The 11,152-nt window shown below is 34.8% G+C and overlaps 1 protein-coding gene across 2 annotated transcripts in view; it reads right to left on the bottom strand.

Moving 5' to 3' along the window:
• Positions 1–545: 545 nt before the first annotated feature.
• LOC127862047 (syntaxin-12-like) overlaps positions 546–11,152 on the bottom strand; it is a 33,476-nt gene continuing 22,869 nt past the window's right edge. For both annotated transcript variants that reach the window (XM_052400993.1, XM_052400994.1), the window contains 3 exons: positions 6,987–7,069; positions 6,091–6,196; positions 546–4,121 (listed from right to left, as the gene is read on the bottom strand). In XM_052400993.1, the coding sequence (XP_052256953.1) occupies positions 6,098–6,196; positions 6,987–7,069 (182 nt within the window). In that variant the 3' untranslated portion in view covers positions 546–4,121; positions 6,091–6,097. The remainder of the gene's footprint in view (positions 4,122–6,090; positions 6,197–6,986; positions 7,070–11,152) is intronic.

Here is an 11,152-nt window from a genome sequence, read left to right as displayed (position 1 = left end):
TACATTCTCACAAGTATTGTCTGTATTTTGAAATTCTCCCTCAAAGTATGACATCGTAACTAAAAGCAGACATCTTAATTGCACGTCTTACTCCGTCTCAAATATAGATATACCATTTGTACCATGATATTTAGGATAACTATGTGTTGTTTTCTCTATACAAAGTTACGTTACAGCTAAGAAACTACTTGGACAGTAAGTTGCTGTTATGTGAAAGATGAACTCAAAGCATAACCTTATGAAACATTTTGGATCTTGTTTGTGACAAAGCTTCTTATAATTGTAAGTATAGGATATGACGATATAATAATCAAAGTTCATCTAGCGAAAGTATGTTCGTTGTATAATTATTTCGTGGTCATTCAGTATTGGATTGTTTTCATCTATTATTTTATGTGTTTAAAACATTATCATTAAAATGATTGTTATACAGTTGTATAACAAATTATATTAATAACCAACTGTGCGTAAACCTCATAACGCAACTCATAACACGACCAAGACTGGAGTCAACGCCGAGGGCAAAATAAGCAACGCAACAGGGGTCCAGTTTCCATGGTTTATTTGATTAATTTACCATGGTTATAATGTACATGTATAGTTATTCGTGAACGGATGAATAAATATAAATCCATGGTTGACAAACATTAAAAACATCATTTAACAGAGTAACGTCACAATTTTTTAACAGAGATATTAACTTGAATACGGTCCATTATGTTCAACAAATGAACAAAGGTGAAACAACTTGAAATATAAAGAGCATAACGATGAACAACTTTGCATTGATCAATTTATTACAAAAACTCAATATTTAAAGTCTTGACTTAGTTCCTTCTCAAGTTGAAGTTGAAGTACATGTATCACTTTATAATATCTGAAGAATTTACCTTGAATGAGAGTGTGATTTTTTAACATACTCATACGTTATTTATATAAAATATAATGAATGCATCCAAATATTGCTAATGGAGCACGTTGTGATGATTACACTAAATTAATTTATTTGTCTACAAGATCTGACTTTTTTCTTCTTAAATTATAAAGATCTTACAAAACTAAAAAATAAGAAGTTTGGAGACAAAAGTGTTCTGCAGGCAAAATGTTTTTCATTGAAATGATTCATTTATCTCACATTTGTTAATAAATTACAAAACAAAGTAGTAACTACCTACTTAAAGTGGATAATATACATCAATGATGCCAAGATTCATACTGTAATGTTTCATTGACGTGTCTTCTTTTTGTGAAGTTCTCTATAGATTAATTGAAAACAAACCCGCCATATTATATATACGTATTATTTCCATCAACATAGTTTCATAATAATAATTATATATACAATCATTTGTTAACAATCTTGAACAGAAATATACAAACAAGTAACAAATATATAAACTTAAATGGAATCTTCACAACGATTGCACATTTCAAACAAATCATTGTGGACAATGACACCTTTGTTTATGTTTTATTTATTCATATATGAACATAATATAAGCTATGTAAATGCATTCTCTAAAAGTTATATGTTAGGTTTTATAACATATGAGATAGAATACTATTTAATTCATTTATTTGTGAAATTATATTCTTTTGTATTTTACAAAGGAGGTCTTTTGTACAAAAAAAATATTAGCTAATGCAGAATGGCAGGGGCCCCTTCCTTTTGTATGCACTACCTTTTGTATAAATATAAAAATTGGTAGTGCTCTGTGAAAAGGTTTTTATTGGCTAGTGATAATGGTATAGATACATAAAGTTTTACTTTATATTTGCATTAAATTATTTTCAATATGGATCATTCCTCATGGAATAAATGTTGAAACAATGCTGGAATAAATACTTGTAAACAGCACATTTAAGTCACTTACATTTTAAACAATTTACTATACCAAGACTTTCCACGGAAAAGGTTGTCCCTAACTAATGTCATCCTCCCCCCTCCTCCTTCGCTGCTAAAGCCCAATGGAATGTTATTAATGATATATGACCTCAATTAACTTTTCGTTATAATCTCAAAACTCTCAGATTATCCTCTATAAAGTTGGTGATGGATGTGTTTGTCAGAAACACAATGCCCCCTATTGCGCCGCTTTGAAGCCATAAATTTGACCTTTTACCTTTAAGGATGACCTTGACCTTCACCACTCAAAATTTGCAGCTCCACGAGATACACATGCATGCCAAATATCAAGTTGCTATCTTCAATATTGCAAAAGTTATGAAGAAGGTTAAAGTTTTTGAATATGTATTTTTTTACCTTTGACCTTGAAGGATGACCTTGACCTTTCACCACTCAAAATGTGCAGCTCCATGAGATACACATGCATGCCAAATATCAATGCTATCTTGAATATTGCAAAATTTATGAAGAAGGTTAATGTTTTGGTAAAAGTTTTGGGACACACACACAAATACAATGACAGACAGGCCAAAAACAAAATACCCCCGATCTTTCGATCCGGGTGCATAAAAATACCATTTGTGAATTACATGTAGTGTATATTCAATATCAAGAAGGTTTATGTTCAATCATAAATCTTAATACAATATGGTTGCTGTACATGTATTTAGATATTATGCTTTATATATATCTAGATAATTGTAACAACAAGTATTTACATTTGGAGATAAACATTATTTAAATAAATAGAATATGAACACAACAGAGATAATATACTGCTATTCAGTATAGTAAAATCAAAATCAGTGAAACAAAATGACATCTTTTCTTTTAAATGCATAGGAAATAATGAACTTAAACCTGTTCCAGTATTAAATAGATTATAGATAGATAGATAGTTAAGTTATTACTATTTGCCTGTCAATGCCAGGTTGAGTGCATGGTCAACAAAGCCATTTACATAAAAAGAGGTGTGAGACCTTTTACTCTGACCTTTCAAAAGGTCTAACACATACTGAGACATGCCAGTCTATAGATTGCTAGAATGTTGAGCTTGTTGTTGTTTTTGTTTTTTATCGAGTGCATCAGGATTGTCTCCCATATGGCCATCGCCCCCAGAAAGACGTGTTAGTTGGTAATGGGGGATAGTGCAAGATACAGGAGACACCCTGTCCCAGAGGTGACCCTGGGTCTTTTAGTGCCCGGTGTATAGCACCTAGTACACTGCACCTGGATTTAACGTCTCATGCGAAAGACGAGTTAGAAGGTTAGGTGCAGCGGGGGATCGAACCAGCGATCTCTGGATTGTGAAGCCAGTGTGTTACCACTAGACAACGGATCCGCTACAATGTTGAGCTATATTCCTTACAAGCTATATAATGCCCATATTTGACCTTTGACCTTTAAATATGACCATGAACTTTGAACTGTGCACAGAGGAGTTTCATTTAACATACTGTCTCCATATGATTATTTGTGGTAAGTGATTTATTGCTTGTGTTTTAAACACATTAAAGTCTTAACAAGACCAGACTGATGCAGGGCCCATATACTTAACCACAATTGTCAAATCTACATACCAACCGGGCTTGAAATGGATATAAACATTTTTGTCAATCAGAATATGTGGGATTGTTGATGAACTCTTTTAATAATGTTCATATTTTTTCATCAACAAGTAAAATTGTAATGAAGGCTTATTTCTGCATTTACAAGTCGAAATTACCTTAATTGCATTAAGTATTTAAATAAGAAGTAAGCATAATTAATTTTAGTAAGAAAATATTTTACAGAAATAACATGAAGCTGAGTTGCATTTTAAAACTTGGTAAAGCCAAATATTCACAGAAGGTGATACTAACAAATTGATAAAGACAACCACTTTTCAGAAGGCATGATTGACATTTGGTGAAAGGTTAACATTCACAACAGGTGTCATTGGCATGTGGGCAGACACATATTTCCAGGGGGGGTCGGCAAAGAAGTGAAAGAAGTCAAACATATCTAGATGGTGAGGATGTTAAGTTGTTGGAGAAAATATTCCCACATGTGGCAGATGTGACCATTCCTACAGCCCAGTAGAGATAACGCCTCATTAGACAGATCTCATTATTCTCTTTTGTTACTTGGTTGCCAACCAAATTATCAGAGCCACAATTGAAATGATGACAGCAAGAAATATCACAAGAATGCACCGTTTCTTCCTTGTTCGATTCTGAAACAAAACAAAATAACACTCACACTCCCATGTATTCACAAAGTTTCAAAATCAAACACATATCTTCAATTTTTGTAAATAAAAACATAGAAATGTGTCACACAAACTGATGCCCCCACAACACATGTTTGGACACAGAGGGCCTTACTAGTATTTCAGCCAGAAATAATCTGAGCCAAAAATCCTTTCAGGACAATCACCTACACATTTAGTTCATTCAGCTGTAAAATTTTCAGTGAAAGCGTCAAAGTAATAAGAAGTGACAAAAAAAACTAAATTTTGGAACTACATCTTTATATTCCAAAAAACATACAAAGGGCCATTATTCTGTCAAAACTTGTTGCCTCCGATATTCCTTTCTCTACCATCATCTATACATGAAGATCATTCAACTGCAAAGGTGAGAGCACGATCCACCAAGTATTTAAAGAGGATTTGAAAACACATGCTTTTAGAATTATAAACAGAAAAGGGGCCATTATTCTACCAAAACTCAACGCAGCAAAAAATGCTTTTTGCTTATCATCTACATATCAAGGTTTTTAACTATGTCAGTTTGATCAATAAACAACAATCAGTAAAAGAGGAATTGATAACACAAGCACCAGGACTACGGAGGGACAGACAGGTGCAATGCTTATTGCCTTCCATCCAGTTGGGGCATTAAAATACAATTAATTTCAATAGTGCAATGCCCAATGTTGCTGGACAGAGGTTAAGATAAAAATAATTAATACATTTTGACACAGTAATTTAATTTTGCAAATATGTCTTGATCAAGTATAGAATATTCAGCAATAAAAGACAAGAGTTTACAAGCTTTTTCTTCCATGTGATCACGAAGTTGTTCATACATACACAAATGCGCCAGTTTTAACTCAGCAGAGATATAAAGGGACCAATAATCTTATAATATCACATAAAAAAATTCTAATTAATATGACCCCTAGATTTTTCTTGTCTTTTTACCTTATGACCTTTTGACTTGTCATATAATCCAGTTACATATTTATAAGTTTCATGAAGCATTGACAAGAAATCTGCCAAGAGTGTAAAGTTGTGGTTGAACCCTAAGAACGCATTACAGGCATAGACGATCACAAAAGCAAACCAAGCTCCTGTTTTGCTTAGGTGTGCTAACAACCATGAAATGAAATTAATACAATATACAAAATCAATGTTTGATTATGGAAACTAATTCAGAGTGATTACAACACAAGCCAAACATGAGTAAAATATTGGCACAACATGGAAATATATATGGCCTGCATCATGCGAAAATGTGTCTTATGCCGTATGAGGCCAGCATAGCTGCAGACCTTTCTGCACATTTGCACAGACCGGTGGGAACTACCCTGTTTGCTAATGAGATCGCAAAACCTTCTGTGAGTAGCTCAAGACCAGAGACTGGGCTGGATTTGCGTTGGCCCCATGTGGAATAAGACAAATGTTCGTGTGACGTGGCTCATATTTTGAAAAATGTGTGCAACTTAATAAGAGTTATATTGTTGACCTGCAGCTGTTCTTAGTCTATGACAGATGATTACATAGTTTTTATGTTTAAACCTACACAAAATTATGGATGCAGATGTGATTCAAACATAAAGTGGCATTAATTAAATGGAAAACAAGATGTGTTTGTGAAACATTATGTCCCCCCCCATACATTTGACCTGGAAGGAAGACCATGACCTTTACCTTTCACCACTCAAAATGTGCAGCTTCATGAGATACACATGCATGCCAAATATCAAGTTGCTATCTTCAATATTGCAAAAGTTATGGCCAATGTTAAAATTTGACGCAAACCAAACCAACAAACAGACAGGGCAAAAACAATATGTCCTTCATTATAGACTGGGGGACATAAAAATACAACACAAAGTCCATGGTTGTTGCCTATAGCGTACATTATAATACAGCAGTAATAATAACGTGAACTAAGAACATAAAAAATGCACTCTACCTGTACATTATTTTTTTGGTACAGCAACTGCAATAATGATAGCCACAACAGCTAGTACGACCAATATCACAATGATTAGACAACACTTTTTTCTTCTGGCTTTAGACTGAAAAAAAAGGTCAAACAGAATTCAAAAGTCAAAAACAATATAAATAAAAAAGCAAAACAAAAGAACAATATTTAGCCAAAATAAAAGAGAAATAAGCAAATTAAAACTGGATGTAAAAGCACATATCTCCTGTAAACTTCAGTTTTAAACATATTTGAAGAATTGTTTGTGGCAAAAATTAAAATAATTATGTTTATATAACCTTATAACATACTGTTTTAAGCTAAATGCAGAAAAAATATATTTGAAAAGTCTTGCAAACACCTGAGTGTTATACTGTGAATGAATTCACACTGCGTAAGTGCAAAAAACAGTTGTCACAAATGTCAAATTTAATTGAGTCTCGCTCTAGGAAAATGGGGTTTAACGCATGTGCGGAACGTGTCATCCCAGATTAGCCTGTGCTGTCAATACAGGCATATGATCAGGGACGACACTTTCTGCTTTAATGGTATTTGATTTTTTTTTTCGACACAGGCAGGCTAAGGATAGTGTCATCCCTAAATTAGCCTGTGCGTACTCCACAGGCTAATATGGGATGAAAATTTACACAGGTGCATTAAGCCCAGTTTTCTCAGGGCACTTTTCAATCCATTCAGACTAAACACTTCTCAGTGTGTTGTGTCTGTGAGAGGAAAAGAATGTTTCACGGTTTCAGACTGCACAGGCTAATCTGGGACTACATTTACCACACATGCACAGGCTAATCTGGGACTACATTTAACACACATGCATTAAGCCCCAGAGTGAGGCTACATTTCTATTTAGCACAAGCCAACTGTTATACCTGGTAGGTGACAGCTTGTTTGAGTTCTTCACCTCCTTTCTCCACATGGACTACGGCATTCTCAACATTGGCCTCTATGCTGTCTATTAAGAATTGGGAAAACAGGCATATCATTTAAAACTGTCTTTAATACATATTCAAACAGTGTCTTACAGGAGCAAGCTAAGAAGCTACCAATGGCTGACACCAATTTACATAATTACTTAGTTTTCGGACGCTCTACACTTGTTTACAAACCTGTTTTTAGCAAAAATAGTTATTCCTAAATTTTCAAACATACAGGTTTTCATCCATGATAGTTAATGCCTCTAAATTGTTGGACAGTATAATTAACAATGCTCTTTCACCAGAATTCCGCACTTTTGCACTTATCTGGTGACCCTTCCAGTATGCGTTTTTACAATCAGATTAAGGTCATAAAACCTGGCAGACAAATGCCTACAGGCAATTGACCATTTATTATATTTGCATTATTGGATTAGTAGCTATGTACATGTATATCGGTAATGTACAATGGCTTCAACCAACAGCCTAAACTGAAATTAATAAAATTAATTTATACTTTATGGTACCTTGTAGTATTTTACAAGATATATTCCTTTATACAATATTATGCAATATAAATTGAATATCATATTGTAAATTCAATATAAGAGAATGTCTCTACATTTTCAAACACCTGTATTTTTAGTATATGGAACATTTTGAACATTTTTGGTATCTTACACAAAAACTAACAAATATGTTTAAGTGCGCATGACCCCTGACAAACTTGCAACTGAATAAAGATGTATACTTATAAAAACAACAAGAGCGCCGCATGACGGAGCAATATACGCCCGATTCGTGTGCCATTGGAGATGATACACAGATGATTGATGTATTTGTTTTGGAAATAAGCAAAAAAAAATTTCAAAAATCGCGAAAAAAATAAACCCGATGAAAATATCGCAAAATAAAACTGGATAAAAATATTGCATAAAAATATTGCATGTGTTAATCGGTTGCATGTCTCCAATCAGACCTGACTGATATATAATCTATATACTACCTCTGACCAAGTTTGGTGAATTCAACTTGAACTAGAGCTTTGTCACTGAATGTGACTTATACCCCCATACCACTTTGACGCAGGATAAAAAGTTGTTTAAAAGTTTCGGATGAATACAATTTGAATTAGAGTCCGGACAAAGTGGCGCCGTTGAAAATGCACTAATTGACCCTATGACCTAGTTCTTGACCCGACATGACCCATATTCGAACTTGACCTAGATATCAACTAGATGCAACTACTGACCAAGTTTGGTAAAGATCGGATGAATACAATTTGAATAAGAGTCCGGACAAAGTGGCGCTGTTGAAAATGGACTAATTGACCCTATGACCTAGTTTTTTACCTGGCATGACCCATATTTGAACTTGGCCTAGATATCAACTAGATGCAACTACTGACCAAGTTTGGTGATGATAAGATTTATACAATTTGAATTAGAGTCCGGACAAAGTAAAATGCACTAATTGACCCTTTGACCTAGTTTTTGACCCAGCATGACCCATATTCGGACTTGACCTAGATATCAACTAGATGCAACTACTTACCAAGTTTGGTGAAGATCGGATGAATACAATTTGAATTAGAGTCCGGACAAAGTGGCGCCGTTGAAAATGCACTAATTGACCCTATGACCTAGTTTTTGACCCGGCATGACCCATATTCGAACTTGGCCTATATATCAACTAGATGCAACTGCTGACCAAGTTTGGTGAAGATCGGATGAACACAATTTGAAATAGAGTCCGGACAAAGTGGCCCCTTTGAAAATGCACTTATTGACCCTATGACCTAGTTTTTGACCCGGCATGACCCATATTCGAACTTGTCCTAGATATCAACTAGATGCAACTGCTGACCAAGTTTGGTGAAGATCGGATGAATACAATTTGAATTAGAGTCCGGACAAAGTGATGCCTTCCGCCCGCCGCCCGCCGCCAGCCCGCCGCCCGCCCGCCCGCTAAGGGGTTTCACATAATACGTCCCGTATTTTATACGGGCGTATAAAAATCATAAAACTAATCAAGTAATAGGAACATGGACACAACAATTCTGAGTCAAAAAATAATTTAAATTAACAAGAGATGTGTTTGTCAGAAACACAATGCCTCCTATTGGGCCGCTTTGATTTTTTTTTTACCTTCGACTTTGAAGGATGACCTCGACCTTTCACTACTCAAAATGCGCAGCTCCATGAGATACACATGCATAACACATATCAAGTTGCTATGTTCAATATTTCAAAAGTTATCGCAAAACTTAAACCAATGTAAAAGTTTTGGGACAGAATGACAGACAGGCTAAAAACAATATACCCCCGATCATTTGATCTGGGGGCATAAAAAAGCATTATTTTTTGGGTTGTATGATACATGTATTAACATTGCATTCTCACATGATATCACCTAACCCCTACAAGGGAACAAACTCTAAAGACAAGAGTTCCGCGGTCGGAGATGACCGCATTGAAGCCGGATTTTTGATTTAAATGACAGGAAAGTACCTTTCGTGTTTTTGTCAATGCAGTACTTAAATTACTGAAATATTGTTCAAAGGTCAAAATGAAATGTAAGTACTTTTCAAGGCATGAGCAAACCTTGTGTTATGTTTTGAATGCATGCATATACATGAACAACAATAACATTTAAGGTCACAAATATGAACTTGAATTGACAATTAGGAAAGTTTGATCTCAATTTTTTTATTTTTTAACATTTTTACATTCAAGGTCACGGTGACCTTGACCTTAAAATGACCAGTGGTCATCTACTAGTTCTGGCCAACCTTCATATCAAGTTTGAAGACTCTAGGTCTAAGCATACCAAAGTATTAACAACTTTAACATATTTACATCCAAGGTCACAGTGACCTCGACCTTCAAATGAATGACCTTGAAATGACCAGTGGTCATCTAAGTGTGCTTGCAAACCTTTACGTCAAGTTTGAGATTCTAGGTCCAAGCATACCAAAGTTATAACAATTTTAACATTTTAACATTGAAGGTCACAGTGACCTTGACCTTCAAATGAATGACATTGAAATGAGCAGTGGTGATCTTCTAGTACTGGCCAACCTTTATGTCAAGTTTGAAGACTCTAGGTACAAGCATACCAAAGTTATAACATGGAATAAGAACTTTAACATTTTTACCTACCAAAGTTATAAGAACTTTAACATTTTTACATTCAAGGTCACAGTGACCTTGACCTTAGAATGAATGACCTTGAAATGACCAGTGGTCATCTAAGTGTGCTTGCAAACCTTCATGTCAAGTTTGAAGACTCTATGTCCAAGCATACCAAAGTTATAACAATTTTAACATTTTAACATTTAAGGTCACAGTGACCTTGACCTTCAAATGAATGACATTGAAATGACCAGTGGTCATCTTCTAGTACTGGCCCAATCTTTATTTCAAGTTTGAAGACTCTAGGTACAAGCATACCAAAGTTATAACATGAAATAAGAACTTTAACATTTTTACATTCAAGGTCACAGTGACCTTGACCTACAAATGAATGACCTTGAAATGTCCAGTGGTTACTTACTAGTTCTGGCCAACCTTCATGTCAAGTTTCAAGACTCTAGGTCCAAGCATACCAAAGTTATAACAACTTTAACATTTTTACATTCAAGGTCACAGTGACCTTGACCTTCAAATGAATGACCTTGAAATGTCCAGTGGTTACTTACTAGTTCTGGCCAACCTTCATGTCAAGTTTCAAGACTCTAGGTCCAAGCATACCAAAGTTATAACAACTTTAACATTTTTATATTGAAGGTCACAGTGACCTTCACCTTCAAATGAATGACCTTGAAATGACCAGTGGTCATCTGTTAATCCTGGCCAACCTTCATGTCAAGTTTGAAGACTCTAGGTCCAAGCATACCAAAGTTATACCATGAAATAAGAACTTTAACATTTTTACATTCAAGGTCACAGTGACCTTGACCTTCAAATGAATGACCTTGAAATGACCAGTGGTTACTAACTAGTTATGGCCAACCTTCATGTCAAGTTTCAAGACTCTAGGTCCAAGCATACCAAAGTTATAACAACTTTAACATTTTTTATATTGAAGGTCACAGTGACCTTGACCTTCAAATGAATGAC

The sequence above is a fragment of the Dreissena polymorpha genome, chromosome 16 (assembly GCF_020536995.1).
Source record: "Dreissena polymorpha isolate Duluth1 chromosome 16, UMN_Dpol_1.0, whole genome shotgun sequence".
Classification (NCBI taxonomy): Eukaryota; Metazoa; Mollusca; class Bivalvia; order Myida; family Dreissenidae; genus Dreissena; species Dreissena polymorpha.
This window is presented reverse-complemented; position numbering and strand designations above follow the sequence as displayed.